A 15,225-nucleotide genomic window follows, 5' to 3' on the forward strand; every position below is an offset into this window, starting at 1 on the left:
GCGGTAAGTGTCTACGAATTGCAACCTGGACACCCAACAGGCGTCACGGCTCGTCCGAGGTGGGGGGAAGGCGGGGAGGGTGGAAAGGGTGGATGCATGGTACAGTCTGTCAAGAAAGCGACAAGCGAAGCGTCGGATTCGGAAGTGCGCGATGAAGAATGCGTAGCGCGTGAATAAGTAGACGTTTCGGAGAGCGGAGGGTCGGAGAAGGGACAGGAGACGCGGCGTACATGTGGCGACGAGCGCCACGAGACTCGAAGTCCCCTCCACACCGGCACACACATTGAGTACCACGTTATCTCATATAATCCTCTCATTTCTGCAGCTGGCTACGCGTAGTCAGGTTAGGAATGTCAGTCATGCTCCCAACACGTTGGCGACTCTAGATTCAGGTCACCAACCGATCGGATCCGCGCATACTACGTCTGGACGGCGATCGAGACTACGTATACTACGCGCCGTTGCTCGCGCTCGGCCTGCTCAGTGGCCCGGGACTCGAACTGGTATGAGGCGCAGTGTCTTCTCCGCCGAAAGCCGTAATTCAGACACGCCAGTAGTAGCTCGCAAGTGGCTCATGGTCACAATCCTGACACTGCTCAAGCGGCAGGCTGTCGATTCAAACACCGTGGTCACTCATGCACTGCTATGTAGCTTCGTCGACGTCGAGAACCCTGTTGGCGAGTCGATCGGCTTGTCGGTCAGTGCGATTAAACTGAGGACATGCCAAGAGCTAAACTACATGACAAAATCCGCTCCGGCTCCAGTGGACCCAGTCGAAGTGACAACGGAGCAACTTGCAGGCACCAATAACCACGCAAATCCTCATGCAAGGTGCCCTACGACAACACGAAGCCGATGTGATCCAACCGTTGGATTCGCAATATCGGATACGGCTTTTCGTGGCGAGTATTGCTGTCCATAGTTTCCTCGCCAGTAATTGCACCGCCATGTCTAGATCGAGCAGTTGTGGTCATGACAACGATAGGGGCTTATAGACACCGGTGGTGAGCAGTATAGTACACGACCGACCGATCGGAACTACCGCTTACAGTATCGGGAGACAGGGATCAGTGGCAGTCAGTGGCGAGATTCTCGGTTTATCGGCACGTCGAAACGTACTATTTCTCGAACAATATGATTCACGCTAATGCAGTCCGAGCTTGATAAATTGTGTCGTTTTCTGTCGCTCCTTGACCAAGCCTTTACAGTACGAGCCAGGAGCACACTGACATTGTGATACAGCGTCAGTTGTAAGCACAGCTCGTACCACAACATCGAAGAGTACATGCCAAACCAAATGGATCCGCGTCGGTATGTCTTCCTTTTAGATCGCTGACCAGTCTATTATTTGACACCCGTCCACGCCGAGGAAGCGGAAGCTCCGGTACGCTGGTTCTACGCGTTCGAGGCAGGACCAGTTGCTCTCAATCAAAAAACCAGTCCAGACCCATATCCGCAGAGCATAAAATATCGCTCATCCCGCCCATGCTCCCCAGCAACTCGCTTGCCCTGCACCCGCATCACCCCGCTCTAAGCACCCACCCACCCTTACTACCATGTCCCCCATCCACATCCACTCTGCTTCCCTTGACCCCGCCGTCCATCCGGGCTACTGCATCCCTCGGAAGACCCTGGCCCAGCGCCTCGGCCTGAAGGGGAAGAAGGTAGCCAAGAGGACGGCGTCCGCCCCGGTCCCTGCGCCCGCTCCCCGTACGATGGGCGGCCTGAAGCTCGAATGCGCCCTCGTCTCGCTGGACATCGCCAAGGAGCGCCAGCGCGAGGTCCCCTGCGGCGCGTTCGACATCGGCTGCACTCTGATCTCCCTCGACGTCGCCCGTGGCGCGAAGGAGATCTCCCACCGTGCGCTGCGCTTGTGACCGGATCCTCCTCAAATTGGGCAGCCGCGTGTGCCCGTCGTTGGTGTCAAAAGCCGGGGTGGGTGTTGAACTGGAGTGCTCTGCCTTGGTCGGAATCCTAGGCCCGACTGGGGTACGATGGGGACGCACTTCATCCTGGCACTCGAGTGCGACTTGGATACGTCTGCAGTCGTGCTCGCTCTCTCGGCCTGCCTCGGTGACTCGGAAGAAAACACTGGACATTCTAGAAAAACGCGGAAAATACATAAGCACAAAAACAGCTCTCCGTCGCTACCTCACTGACCTTCTTAGTCCTAATACTTAGCCCTCCACTGGAACCTCAACATTCTCAACACGATACCCTACGCTGCGCAGCCGCAAGTTTGACGACAGGAGATCCTGGAGGAGGCAACGTTTGACGTCGGAGAGGCGGGTGGAGCGGACTTGATCACCCGCGAAGCTTGTCCTCTTCGATGACCGGTAGAGTTTATCGTCCCATCTATTCAACAGTATCGTAACTGATGGCTTGTCTCTCTAGCCGTACTCCTCAACGACGCTCACAGCACGCGGCCGCTTCCTCTCAGATAAGTATTTTGCTCGCCGTACGTCCGTCTCGCCAGATTCGACCCTCACTGCCTAGGATTAGAGACGACTCGGACACAGCACGACGGCGACATCGACAAGAGGAGGGAGGCTCGGAGAAGGCGCTGAAACCGGGAGGGTACTGTGCTGGGAACTGGCCAGCCCCGTGCAGATGCTTTCTCGAGGACGGCGCCTGGGGGAGGGTTCATAGACATCACCACTCTAACAGATGAGTACTACGTTCTTTCCGTGCTCTGTTGCTCTAAATACTTACACTAACTCGTCTCGAGTTGATTAGCTACGTTGCACCGCTTTCTTCGCTTTCGCTGCCTTCAACATAATGCTGAGTCCTTTACTTCGTATTGTGTTTTCGTTTCCCTCCAGTCGCAGTTACTAACGATGTCCGTTTTTGTAGGCCGTGCTATGATCTGTCTGGATATGCGCTGTTCCTGGTGTCCGAACGTGAGTACATCTCCTGAATCCCTTTATCATGCTGCTCCTTTTTCCAGCTGTCTTCGGCAAGCGGCGACATCGGGTGGCAGGTTGAGCGGGTAGCTGCTGCGGTCGATTAGCCCGGGGAATGTGAACTGGCCACTCACAGACCTTTGGTATTCTCGAACGTGGCAGCTAGGAGTCGACAAAAAAGATAAGTACCACTTCCCTCTTGATGACAACCTGGCAACCTGCCAGTGCATCCTGCGTCACGGTGCTGACCTTAACCCTAACCTCAGATCCAATCCCCGATTATCGGTACCCCCGGGTGCGCTCTCCGGTGATTACGATTTTAGTTTGGTAACCCCACTAAGTCTCCAACGGAGACTACTAAGTTTCACCCTTCTGACTTAGCTGACAGCTTGAAGGCGACGCTGCGCAGCCGGAAGACGGAGAGACCGGCAAGGTGGACGTTAGGCGGAAACGGGGGGGATGGAAGGCAAGATCCGACGCTCTCCGCCCGTGTACGCATTTTTGATGAGGGGCCTATCGTTTTGGAAACAGCTGTAATCCAGAGCCCACCAACAGATACATCCAGAGAGCGAGAAGGAGGAGAATACACATAGTCATGTTGTCTTGAGACGGAGTGCTCGATATCTAAACTCCGATGTCCGCGAGGATCTTCTCTGTCGTCTCCCATAACTCTTTCCCGAGCTCGGGGTCCTCCGTTGGCGAATACACAGATCCTAGCTTCCCTGGAGGCACGATGTATCCGCCCTTGTACTTCACATCCTCGCGTACAGCTGGAGCAGCTGCCGCGAAAACGGTGCTGTAGGCGCCCTTCTCGGGGCTGGTGAAGAATGCGTTGGCGATGAAGGCGTACACAGGAGCCTTGAAGGTCCCCGCGGAGTGAGCGAAGTTCTGAACGCCATCTGAGTCATGTAAGCTACACTTCTCTGAGAGGCCGAGGTATAAAATAGTGTCACCTGTGTTTACGATCCCAGGGTGAACGGCCGTGACGATGATGGGAACCTCTTCGGCATCCAGACGTCTCTGTAGTTCCTTCACATGTAGGACGCCCATGTACTTGCTCAAGTCTTCCGTACGAGTACAAGGTCAGCACTGGAGCTGTGAACACGAACCTGGAGGAAACATACTGTATCGCCTATTCGAAGCGAATGATTCGTCCTTGAACTCACGGTTGAAGTCTTCGATACTGCGGAAGTGGCAGTCCTTCGGAGGCATACGGTGACCTTCTGACGTGAGCTTGAAGTAACATGTCAGTCGGATTGTTTCATGCAAAGAGACAAGCAGACTTGCCATTACTATTCGGACGTCGCTCTTTGGTTCTTGGGCTGTGCGCTTGAGCAGAGGGAGTAGTGTTCGTACGAACACAAATGGGCTGAAGTAACTGCGGAAGTTGCATTCGTTTTGGTTTACCTAGCACTCTGGAGAGATGGGCATACTTGACCACTGCAATTTCTTGGATGCCTGGGCGAATACCAATGAGTACATCCGGTGGTGGGCAGTCGTCATGGGAAGCCAAGGAGGAACCACTTACCATCAGACGTCTTCGTGAACGGAGTCAAGAGTCTGAATATCGTCAACGTCAGATACAGTCGACTGACACGAGGAGAGTGTCGTACAATGCAGCAGAGTTGACTGCGTTCGAACAGGAGTCGGTCAGAGTCACTTGCCCGCCCGTTGTTCCAGACAACGACCGACTCACCAACAATGTCCAAGCGCTGCTCCTTCTCCATGAACACCTCAGCCGCCTTCTTCGCATCCCTCGGGTCGCTGTAGTCCAACGGTAGCCAGACGACCTCGCCGTTGCCCGGCTCGAGGCCGGCCTTCTGTACCTTCTCGATCGCTGCCTTCGCCTTCTCCTCGCTTCGTGCGGCCATGTAGACCTTCGCGCCCTTTCGCGCGAGATGCTGGATGGCAGCGCATCCTACGCCGGAACTGGAGGTTCACAGGTGGTGAGCGAAATGTGGGAGAGGCGCGGATAGAGTTAGGGCGCGGGTGGGCATGATTAGTACATGACGCTCACTTTCCTCCAGTGACAATGATGACATTGCCCTTCAAGTCAGGGAGGTCGGTTTCAGGACTGAACGACTTTGAAAACAGACCCATAGCGTCGAGGGAGAGATGGCCGAAGCTGTGAAACTGCCATAGCGTCCGCCTTGTAGTGTGACTGTTGCCATCGAGAAGCGATGAAGTCGAGGACTATTTGGCGTGGGTTTCAAAGGCTGGAAGCCGTACAACGCCGAACGTTGATTGGTGCGGCACTGACGATGTGCAACTATAACCAGTTATATTGACACTATTGAATATGTACGTAGATAGGCACAGCATTGTGGGCACGGCTCCAGAAGCTGGTTTTGCACAAGCACAAGATACACACGTTGAGGAGCGGCACTACACGCCGATGTCCTTCAGCGTTCTCTCCGTCAACTCCCACAACTCCCTGGCCGCCACCGGATCCCGCGCCTTTTCGTTCAGCCCAGTATTCTTCGTCGGCGGCGTGATGTATGCAGCACGATACTTCCTAGGTTCGGCGCGGACTTCCGGCGCGGCCGAGGCGAAGACGGTGCCGTACGCCGCTATTGTGGGGAGAGTGAAGAAGAGACTGACGATCCAGGTCGCGAGGGTCGCGAGGAAGCCGGTACCGAGAGTGGCGAGCCAATTCTGTGCGCCATCTGTGGGTGCAGGATCAGTACTCAGTACTCAATGACAGAGGATTAGCAAATATGTATCGTCGTCATGAACCTGAGGCAAGTGGCTGAAGTGCACGGCAGCGTGCGGGCTCTTTCAGGTCACGGATTGGTGGCCTCCGCCTTCTGGGATGGGACACAACGGTACAGAAATAGCAGGGTCATTGAACACACACCTGTGTTGACCGCTCCTGGGTGTGTGGACAGGACAATGATGGGGACGCCCTCTGCGTCCAGTCGCCGCTGCAGTTCTGCGACCTGCATGCAGACAAGTAGCTTGCTATAGCCTAAACGGTAGTAGTCGGTCAGTTGGTTTATCTAACGGTGCACGGCGCGACCGTACAGTATCGCTGCAACGACGGCCAGGGGAAGACAGCGTCTTTGTACTCCAGATTGAAGTCCTCGATAGTCTCAAACTTGACAGGGTGTCGAACCGCCTCGTAGCCATCAGAGGATACCTAGGCAGCATGTCATTCTTTGTGTGATTTTTCATGAGTAACCAGACGGACTTACAACCACTATGCGGACATCGCTATTAGGTTCGCTCGCGGTGTTCTTCAGGATGGGCAGGAGTGTTTTGATGAAGACAAAATGTCCGATGTGGCTGGACACTGTTTAAGTTCCGTGATGAACATAGGATGCCTATGGACTAACTTGATCATCACGACATCCTGAATACCTACATGCCTCGATCGTCAGCACGGTATTGGGACAATATGAGTATCTCCATATCGTTGGGTCCCCACACTTTAGTCGGTACTGATTTCAAGTGACACAGAACGCGCGTCACCTGAAGCCAGGATCCGACGTAGATTCACATAGGCATAAGCGACTAGATCAACTCTGCGAGTTGACAGGACTGCACAACTGGATACATGCTCATTATAGGACCGTTCAGTCCCGCTCTGACAGCGGATTCCAAAGCGTTGCTTCTCAAGGCTGGGGCCCGACAATAAGGAAACAACTGCCAGGCGTCATTAACTCACCGTGGTTTGTCTTCTGATACGGGCACATCATGCTGTAGGAATAATCTTGTATCATTACCGGGTCGATCCTCGGGCGAACCTACCACTTACATGGCAGCACAGTTGACTACGGCTCGTCAGCGAAGGCACGTTTCGAGACACGGCGCAACTCACTCAACACATCCAACCGGCTCTCCCTCCGCATGAACTCCTCCGCCGCCCGCTTCACGATATGCGGGTCAACCAAGTCAAGCTCCAAGCTCTCGAGCTGTCCGTTGCCCGGACCGAGCCCCGCCGCCTTGAGCCTCTTGATAGCATCCTCCGCACGGTCGATGGCACGCGCTGCGATGTAGATTTTGGCACCTTTGCGGACAAGATGCTGGGTTATCGCGAATCCCAGGCCCGCTCTACAGAGTTGAACGCGTTGATCAGTATGCATCGACCCTGGACAGGCTAAGTGCCTGAGACCTGAACAGGGAACACTCACGCGCCGCCGGTGATGACGATGACCTTTCCCGTTAGGTCTGGCAGGTTAGTAGGGTTGAACTTCTTCGACTGCGAGAGACCCATGGCGGTGGTACGACTCCTTTGGATCCGCCAGACGGTCAGTTTAAGGACTGTCACAGTGCGGCAGCAGGGGAGGGATGGAAGAGGGTGTCGTACGACGTGAGCTTAAGCTTGTTGTTCGCCCCGTTGCCTGCTGTTCGGTGAGTTGCGAACTTTCCCATGTTCCCCGCATCGCACAGACCTTGTCAGGGCGAGGCCGGGTCGTTTACGGGATTATGACGCAAATTAGCGGCGGTACGGCGGCCATGAATTATTGAATCCTGCCTACCGCGTGTCTGCGGCGCGCCGAATCAGGGGAAATGCAGGGAACAACGGCGGTAGAACGGTTGGCCAGTCATGGAACAAGACGGAGAGGGTATAGGTCACGTCAATGTGTGGGATGCTCGCAGTGATGATGATAGATGCCAGTACTATGTCAGTGCATAGTTCTGTACTTACGACATCACAGTAAGTACTTATGGTTACTGACCCGCTATTATTGAATTATTAGCTTCTGATTAGCGCCGGACAGATCATTGAGCTGGTCTCCCAATGGTCTCCCCAGGCAGACGGACAATTCCTTACACCTTCGTGCCTCAGGATATCCTTATCTGACCCGGACGCGCCAGGGTACTTAGTAAGGTTAACTCTGATCGTTTGAATGTTCGAACACCACCTGATACCTCTGCCAATCCTGACGATAACCGCCAGGAATCTTGCCTAGATGTGAACCATCCCGTATTCGTCACTGCGGGGTATATGTACAGGCAAGGGATACGTGTGGTAACAATGTGCGATCTGTGTCGGTCCTCCACGACGAGCCAAATTAAATCAGATCGTCGCCTCGTGGTATTCAAACTGGGTTCACCAGTCTGAGAACCCAACGATCTTTCCGTCCCATACCCACCAGATCATCTCGTCTTCCTCATCCTCGTCAACGTCGCTGCCAAGCTGCATGCCAGCAGCGAGATTCGAGCTACTGCACCCTACCCAGACACCCTCTGTCTTGGCTCCTCTTGCGATGCCCTTCTTCTTGGTCTGTGCAGCGTCGTCCGCGGCACACGCATCATCGAGGAAAGATTGGAGTGTCCCTTCAAGCGAACGTGTCAGGTTTTGCCTCGGGATCCACGCAGGGTGCGCGAATCGCCTCGGTGCGCGGAGTAGAATGTGGGTTTGCGTCGGGGCTGGGACAGAGAATCAGCGATGCTGAAAGACGCATGAAATCGAGGAACACGTACCAAGCTCAGAGGACATGCCCCCGCCGTCTTCTGCGCAAGCATTCGCGAGGGTTCGCGAGAGAAGTCGTTCCGCAGTGCGTAGACTCTGTTGTTCTTCCGCGTATGTCTGACTGGATACTTGACCCGGTGGCGACGCCGAGGCGCGTCGAGGCGCTGGTGGTGGGGCAACGTTCTCTGACAACTCTCGTGTCGGCGACGATGTGTGCGACTGGGAGCGGGAAGCTGGGGGTGAAGGTGAAGGTGACCGCGACGATGGCGGCCCGGACGGAGATTCCTCATCGCTCACGTCTGAATCCTCTGCGTTTTCGGCGTCATCTTCGGACTCTTCGTCTCCGCTTCCGCTCTGTTCATCTGAGTCGTCTTCGGCTTCCTCCTCTTCTTCGCTGTCATCGGCATCGGGTTCCTCTGCCCGTGGATGTCTAGATGGACCCGGAATATCGTCTCGTTCACCCCACACTTTGACTTCCAAGCCGTTGACAGTGTATACGATCCGCGCACGAGCAGCTCCGACACTCGGCCCAAGCACAAAGGCTAGATGCGCCGTACCCGTCGAAGGCAAAGCAACATCTTCATCTCGAGACTTGCGACGGGCGAGCGCAGTAGACAGAGCGGTAAATGTCGTGTGCATATGAGACTCTAGCGTGTCGATTGTGGCCAGGAGGTCATTTCGGCGCTTCGCTGCCCGTGTATCGGACCGTCCACCTGGCATGCGGGCAAGCTGGACCACCGGGCTGTGGCGGAGATAAGCGTCTCGAAATAGAAAGGAAACGGAATGTGCGCACAAAGGAATCTGGCTCTTGAGGAAGAGAATGTGGCCTAGCAGTGACATGGCCAGCCTCGCTGCCATGGTATGCGTCACCACCGAAGCGTCTAGAAGCACATAAGGGATTTTCAGGTGTGATAGGCTTGCGTCTGAGCATTGTGGATCCTCTTTGCGAACCGGAGCCTTCGCAGATGCTTGGGTGAGGGGTGGCTGCACCACAGCAGGTCGCGTGCCGTGTGCGGATGGCGTAGCAGAGTTGAAGGCGGGCGGAGGCGCCATGGATGGTGTTAGAATCATCCTGTCTTGTCTATTGCTATGAATCTTTTACTGCATGCACGCCGAGGATGACCATGCATGCGTACCTGCAATTCGATGTGTAACTGCGAAACCTGGTACTGGATCCCCTCTTATACGAGTGGCTCAGAGATCGCTTCAATTACCCGTTTTCTAGTATGATGCAGTGGATTGGGTTTGTTCAAGATCCGTTGAACTCTTGGGGCTGCGTGGGGAGGAGAGAGGACGCAGAGAGATGGTACAGGACGATCGGTTGTGGCGCCAACGACCAGGCGCGCGACGCGAACAACACGCGAATCATCACGTGGTTCATCGGCTTCAGGGCAGGCGTCTGCGTGTCGAGTCGTTTTGCCAGCTCGCCGAGAACCCGTTCCTTCTTACTCTCGTTTTCTTTGGTGAGATCAACGACGACTTCAACTTCAAGCATTGTGATTCTTCTATCCTCCATCGTACACTAAGCTGACACAATTTCTGCTCTGCACGAGCTCTACATGAGCTTTTGAGCTCGTCTTCGCGACTTTTGCACTCTTCTGGAAAATTTCCCGCTGTGCACTTCTACCTACGGGCGTGGACGCGCTCCGTACCCACTCGCTAATGCCTAGGGACATGGCTCTCAATGCCTTCGTCTCCTCTACTGGTGATGTGGGAGATTGACTGCTTGATCCACGCTTGACTGTTCTCCATTCGTGGCTTTCGATGGACAATCGAGTACTAAATCGTGCAGACATCTCTCCCTCTCGTTGCGGTTGTGTGATCGTGTAGGTGAACGAATGTACGGTCCTCCCACTAAACATGTCTCCGTGCTATAGGGCATTGCTGTGCACAAGCACGCGTATACCCTACGCTTCGTCGTCGGTTGGACTTAGGTGCGTGTTGATCATACTCGGCGACGTTCGCGAGCTGACGACCTCTTCTACGCAGATTTCGAAGCGGCCACCGGTCTGCAGGGAGTCTATCAGATGTAGCCCTGACGGGCTCTGTTGCCACCATCAGCGAGTGTGGTCACTCGCTCCTTTTAGGCACAGCGCCACCATGGAAGACAAGCTAACGCACTAATATGGACCGTGGACCTCCTGATGAAACGTGAGTCATGGCTTAGCGAGGCTTGCGTTCGGACGGAACGTGCGGTGCGTGTCATGTAATTTACCTGCACAGACGTCGAGTATATATCATTTACGTCGGCTCCATTGTCACACTCTTTGAAGTGATACGTTCGCTTGTCGTCCCCCCTCGCATACAACATTGAAACACCGCTAACGCCATCCTCCCTTCCGCTCCTCCGCCCAAAATCCCGTCCTGGAATTTACTCGCGGGTCAGGTAATGTTCATCGTTATCATACACACCTCCTGGGGTTGGCCGGGCCACCTCCTAAATAGGCCTGATGTGTGGCTTCCGCACAAGCGTATAAATGGCAGGAAAAATGGGCCTCTACGCTCATTCACTCACTACATCCCTCATCCTCATCTCCCTTCTAATCATCACAATGAACGCGCCCCAGCCTGATCACACAGTGCGTTCATCTCTCCGGTCGTTACATTATCCTCCGCTGACTTGCATTCTCTCCCCCTCCCCACAATAGTATGTCGCCCACGCTGAACTGGTCGCGCTCAGCGCGCGGTTCTTAGACCATATACACTATAACGATGCGGCTCTGGTGACCTTCGTTCCGAATGGCTTATCCAATGTCATTTCGAACACGTTCCGAATCGGGAACTTCCACCGCAATGTCGCAATAGCCACACTGTACCTTGTCGATAAAGTCAAGACAAAATGCCCCGAGCCTGTGTTCCAGTCCGCCACAGACTGCTTTCTTGCAGCCTTGACCGTGGCGCAAAAGGTCTTGATGGACCACAACTGGAATAACGCGGCCATCGCGACCATGGCTAGGCAAGGCCACACGCGCGAGAAGGTCGGCGAACTGGAACGAACCCTGCTCACAGCGCTCGAATATGCAGTCACCATCCCGGCGCAGGAGCTGAAAGTCTTTGAGCGGTATGTGGAAAAACACTTCGGCCATACACTCGTGTTGGTCCTGCGTGCGAGGCGCGTCGAAATACTCCAGCCTGGCGTGTGGCCGGACGGCTCCCTCGCACAATACAACGCCATTTTGGCCGCGGCGCGTAGGCAATCGAGGAGCGCGCGCATCGTCGTGCCCTCGGCATCTCAACGCGCGTACTTTGAACAAATTCTCGTGCTCCGTGCGCAGCGATTTCCGTCGCGGTACGCGAATGAATGTCTATGTGCATTCTGCTCGCCACCGAATGGCAGCGGCGGATGGGCGTGACACTGCTGACGGTCCAATATGTGCACCAAGGATGGACGGTTACGTGGTACATATGTACGATATGTACGATATAATCGCATATACTTATGGACTCACTCTACGTAGTTGAGGACGTTGGAATCAATACTTACTGTACCTGCGCATCCGTTGTCTCTGTGCCATTTGCTCCTTGCCTGTGTATTGCCTCCTGTCGTACATATATGTATGTAGTCAATCATATTGTCTCTGCCGGACCAAGCTGTGCGAACCTATGGCTGTCTCCAGTCCTCCCGAGCAAATAAACCAACGCGACGTGAAGCCTGTGGATGCGACAGAGCTCTGGGACCTGAGCCAAAGCTGAGCACTGAGCTGCGACTGGTTGACCTGTTGGTACCGTCGACGGCCAGTTCAATGCGAATGCGCATACCGCACGTGATGTCTCCACATTTTGCAGTGCAAGCTTGGTGCAAGCCGAGGAATGGCCCGTACTTGAACCGTATACACGGAGAACGATGTTCCGGGTATACGAGACGTCGTATAAAGGACCGCGGCAAAGGCAGCCACCCCCGGGTAGCATTCAAACGCAAAGCGCCTCACCAGTACCGGTGTCCTTCCACGAGCCATGTCGACGACGAAGCAGGTCCGCATCGATCCCGGGCACCCGTACGCAAAGACGAAGCACATCTCCTTCGAGTTCTACAAGCAGACCCGCTCAGCCTCTGCATTCGGTTATGAGTACTTCGTGTCTCTTCCGCCCTCTTACGATGCCGACAGCGAGAAGCGTTGGCCTCTGGTGTTCTTCCTCCACGGCGCAGGCGAGTCGCAGAGAGGGAAGAAGGAAAGCTACGCCACCCTGCGGCATGGCGTACCCAAAATCATCCTCTGTTACGACAGACTGAAAGACGGCCTAGGGCCAAAGGTCGACATCCCATTGAGGGGCGGACAACGGGTGCAGAAGGAGGACTTGAGCGCGACGCCCGTTCCCGCGAGCGTGTGCGAGTTCGTCGCGGAACGCTTCATCACGGTCACACCTTCCCTGAACATGCAATACGGATACGGATGGAACGCGCCGGCCTTGTCGTCGCTGCTCGACGAGGTCGTCGAGAATTACCGCGTCGACATCAGGAGGGTGCACGCCACTGGGTTCTCGATGGGCGGGTATGGTACGTGGGAGCTGGCGCAGCATTCGCCGAGACGCTTCGCGAGCCTTGTGCCGATATGCGGAGGAGGTGAGCCACTGCTCGTACTAAACATCAAGCACATCCCGCAGTGGTGAGCACCAAGACTGTCTTTGCATGACTGGCGTACTGATATCGCGACAGGATCCATCATGGCGAGAGGGACGACATCATCTCGATTTCGCAGTCTAAGGAGATGTACGAGGCGCTGCAGCAAATACACGCGCCTCAAGTGAAGTTCTGCAGATATCCTGGCCTCGGGCACGACTCCTGGACGGAAGCGTACAATCAACTCGAGCTTTGGGAGTGGATGGTGGACCAGAGCTTGCCGGAAGGGAGCGGTGAGGTTCAACGGGAACCAACGAAGAATAAAGCGAATGTCGAGCACGTCTAGAGGCCGAAATGAAGATGCCAGAGGATTGAGATTTCAAAGTCTCCCAGTAGTTCCGTTATGCCAGTTGTATAATGCCAGTGCAATGCCAGTGCTAAGTGTACCGCGCCTGTTAGAGCACGTGTAGAGTAGCTTCAGGGCAGGCAAGTAATGCCTCGAGAGTCGTCGAGTCTCGACGGCCTCGATGCTTTCTTTCCATACTAGTACTGCCACGTCGATGCTTGGGCATATAGAAATCTTGCTTTGCTTCATGCATGTCGATGATTTGGACGTCTATATGCGTGGTCTTCGCCATCTTTGTACGCATCTTCCAGCACCGCGCGCCAAAGCGGCTCGCCCTCGCCCCAAGGTCATCCCGCTGAAGTAGAAGGGCCTATGGTTCTTTCTCGCAATGTGGAATACGAACAAGCTCGCTCTAGCCTTGGCTGTTCCGACTTGCGTGTATCTCCAACTTAAAGCACTGACACGAGGGGGACATCACTCACCATAGACTTCTCCGTAGCGTTATTTACTGCAAATATTCTTGCCTGAAGCCACTCAACAAGCCTCGTCAGCTTGATTCTTTGAAAGATGGCTGGCACGCGTATCATCGCTGATAGCGTCAATAGCGTGGATGTAACTGGGTTCAGTTCACTCGGATACAATTGGACCTCGTGTCGATACAATTCGACGGTCCTCTTCTCATCGATTCAACCTTGTCCTCACTCCATCACAGTATATGCGCGCCAGCCGCATACCATCTAGCAGCTAGTTCTCCCCTGTATTGTAGGGTGTTATGGAGAGCAACAATAGCGACGTGATCGCCTCGCTCAGCAACCTGGAGGTGGAAGACCTTCGCTCACGGCTTGCACTCGCGGAGGTAAGCAACTCAACGCGTCCCGCGAGTATGGCACATTCTCACTCAACTTATTTTTCAAAGGCACAGAATGCGAGTCTGACTGCCGAGTTGAGAAAGGCTCAAGCAGCAGCAGGAACCGTCAAAGTATGGCTGACATCGTACTGGACTGCGCCGCGGCTAATTGCATCTCAGCGAGAACAGGCTCAGTTGGAGCGGCAGTTAGCAGACCTGCAAAGACCGCTTCCAGGGACGGAGGCTTCTTCGACACGTCCGTTCGCTGTTGGTGCTGTTCCGGAAGAGGGTGAAGCTGCTATTTTGCCCATCTCTTCTCAGCGAACCGCGTCCGCTCCTTTGAAGACGATGAAGGATGTGAGTTCGACGCGATGTGCTCCTCGAGTGGATGGTATTCTGACGTTACCCCGGTACGATCACTTCCAGACACTGTAAGCATTCAATACCAGGCGTTCGCTCAAGCTCACCAGTACCCTTAGTGGACGAGTCAGTGTGATAATCGCGCGGGGCGAAGTTGTATGGGACAATTTTCCGGCGACGGGATACGTCATCAAACCGGACCGTAGACTGTCCAAGAAGAGCAACTGGACCACCGTCAAACATGGCAAGCTGCGTCGTCCCGCGAATGAACTGATGGCATGTATCTCTGGAGTGTGGTACTACTTGGGAACGTATACGTCAGTCTCGTCGGAGACGTTCCCGGCTCAATCGTTCCGGGAATTGTCTGAAGAGGTGAGTGTCTTGCTCAGAAACGTCGGTACGCTGCTCTGATGATCGGTGCATAGGTGCAATCCCGTGTCATTATGTTGGCTGGGACCAAGAGTCGCCGTGACGGTCTGCGATCCATGCTGGAGAACGGTGAGATAACGATGACTAAGATCAGCCTCAGAAGGGTTGGGGTGAACCAGCGGGTATGGGATTGCCTCGCGTCCAGTGCCAACGTCGGCATCGGTGGCGCCCAGGGCGAAGAGAGCGAGGGCTCTGATGACACTGATTAAAGAGTTACTATGCAAGCCCAGTGCGAACGAAATACTGCCTTACTTCGGGATTATGCAATCCACTATCCTTTGTCGTTGGAGAAGCATGAGCCAGATCCTATGTTAAACTCCGACAATGCATGCCTAGCCTGTGACGAACGGCCGCCTACCAATG

At 54.7% G+C, this 15,225-nt stretch overlaps 7 protein-coding genes across 7 annotated transcripts; 4 read left to right on the forward strand and 3 right to left on the reverse strand.

Annotated features, from left to right (window-relative positions):
* Positions 1-1,556: 1,556 nt before the first annotated feature.
* Positions 1,557-1,877, forward strand: B0H18DRAFT_953740 (uncharacterized protein; the record flags this gene model as incomplete). Its single annotated transcript, XM_048042212.1, has 1 exon — positions 1,557-1,877. One exon carries the CDS (start codon positions 1,557-1,559, stop codon positions 1,875-1,877), a length of 321 nt encoding a protein of 106 aa, XP_047894993.1.
* A 1,562-nt stretch (positions 1,878-3,439) lies between these two features.
* Positions 3,440-5,119, reverse strand: B0H18DRAFT_998822 (NAD-P-binding protein). The gene is made up of 8 exons (XM_048045515.1): positions 4,921-5,119; positions 4,600-4,832; positions 4,517-4,532; positions 4,432-4,463; positions 4,337-4,361; positions 4,191-4,281; positions 4,028-4,136; positions 3,440-3,967 (listed from the first exon to the last, which is right to left on the reverse strand). The coding sequence occupies exons 1-8, from the start codon at positions 5,001-5,003 to the stop codon at positions 3,528-3,530; spliced, it is 1,029 nt and encodes a 342-aa protein (XP_047894994.1). The 5' UTR covers positions 5,004-5,119; the 3' UTR covers positions 3,440-3,527.
* A 46-nt stretch (positions 5,120-5,165) lies between these two features.
* On the reverse strand, positions 5,166-7,288 carry B0H18DRAFT_230991 (NAD-P-binding protein). Its single transcript, XM_048037219.1, has 9 exons — positions 7,037-7,288; positions 6,724-6,956; positions 6,661-6,676; positions 6,571-6,602; positions 6,239-6,263; positions 6,098-6,188; positions 5,928-6,042; positions 5,761-5,871; positions 5,166-5,569 (listed from the first exon to the last, which is right to left on the reverse strand). The coding sequence occupies exons 1-9, from the start codon at positions 7,117-7,119 to the stop codon at positions 5,289-5,291; spliced, it is 987 nt and encodes a 328-aa protein (XP_047894995.1). The 5' UTR covers positions 7,120-7,288; the 3' UTR covers positions 5,166-5,288.
* Positions 7,289-7,518: 230 nt separating this feature from the next.
* On the reverse strand, positions 7,519-9,638 carry B0H18DRAFT_906451 (uncharacterized protein). Its single transcript, XM_048041505.1, has 5 exons — positions 9,459-9,638; positions 8,334-9,409; positions 7,807-8,279; positions 7,628-7,737; positions 7,519-7,563 (listed from the first exon to the last, which is right to left on the reverse strand). Exons 2-3 carry the CDS (start codon positions 9,391-9,393, stop codon positions 7,960-7,962), a joined length of 1,380 nt encoding a protein of 459 aa, XP_047894996.1. The 5' UTR covers positions 9,394-9,409; positions 9,459-9,638; the 3' UTR covers positions 7,519-7,563; positions 7,628-7,737; positions 7,807-7,959.
* A 965-nt stretch (positions 9,639-10,603) lies between these two features.
* B0H18DRAFT_1155248 (uncharacterized protein) lies at positions 10,604-12,002 on the forward strand. The gene is made up of 2 exons (XM_048035764.1): positions 10,604-10,901; positions 10,971-12,002. Exons 1-2 carry the CDS (start codon positions 10,800-10,802, stop codon positions 11,673-11,675), a joined length of 807 nt encoding a protein of 268 aa, XP_047894997.1. The 5' UTR covers positions 10,604-10,799; the 3' UTR covers positions 11,676-12,002.
* A 274-nt stretch (positions 12,003-12,276) lies between these two features.
* On the forward strand, positions 12,277-13,226 carry B0H18DRAFT_874413 (Alpha/Beta hydrolase protein; the record flags this gene model as incomplete). Its single annotated transcript, XM_048040351.1, has 2 exons — positions 12,277-12,926; positions 12,977-13,226. 2 exons carry the CDS (start codon positions 12,277-12,279, stop codon positions 13,224-13,226), a joined length of 900 nt encoding a protein of 299 aa, XP_047894998.1.
* Positions 13,227-13,737: 511 nt separating this feature from the next.
* On the forward strand, positions 13,738-15,212 carry B0H18DRAFT_231035 (uncharacterized protein). The gene is made up of 6 exons (XM_048037220.1): positions 13,738-14,082; positions 14,143-14,205; positions 14,263-14,430; positions 14,500-14,504; positions 14,553-14,805; positions 14,859-15,212. Exons 1-6 carry the CDS (start codon positions 13,999-14,001, stop codon positions 15,069-15,071), a joined length of 786 nt encoding a protein of 261 aa, XP_047894999.1. The 5' UTR covers positions 13,738-13,998; the 3' UTR covers positions 15,072-15,212.
* Positions 15,213-15,225: the final 13 nt, after the last annotated feature.

The sequence above is a fragment of the Fomitopsis serialis genome (genome assembly GCF_022376445.1).
Source record: "Fomitopsis serialis strain Sig1Antser10 chromosome Unknown B0H18scaffold_22, whole genome shotgun sequence".
Classification (NCBI taxonomy): Eukaryota; Fungi; Basidiomycota; class Agaricomycetes; order Polyporales; family Fomitopsidaceae; genus Fomitopsis; species Fomitopsis serialis.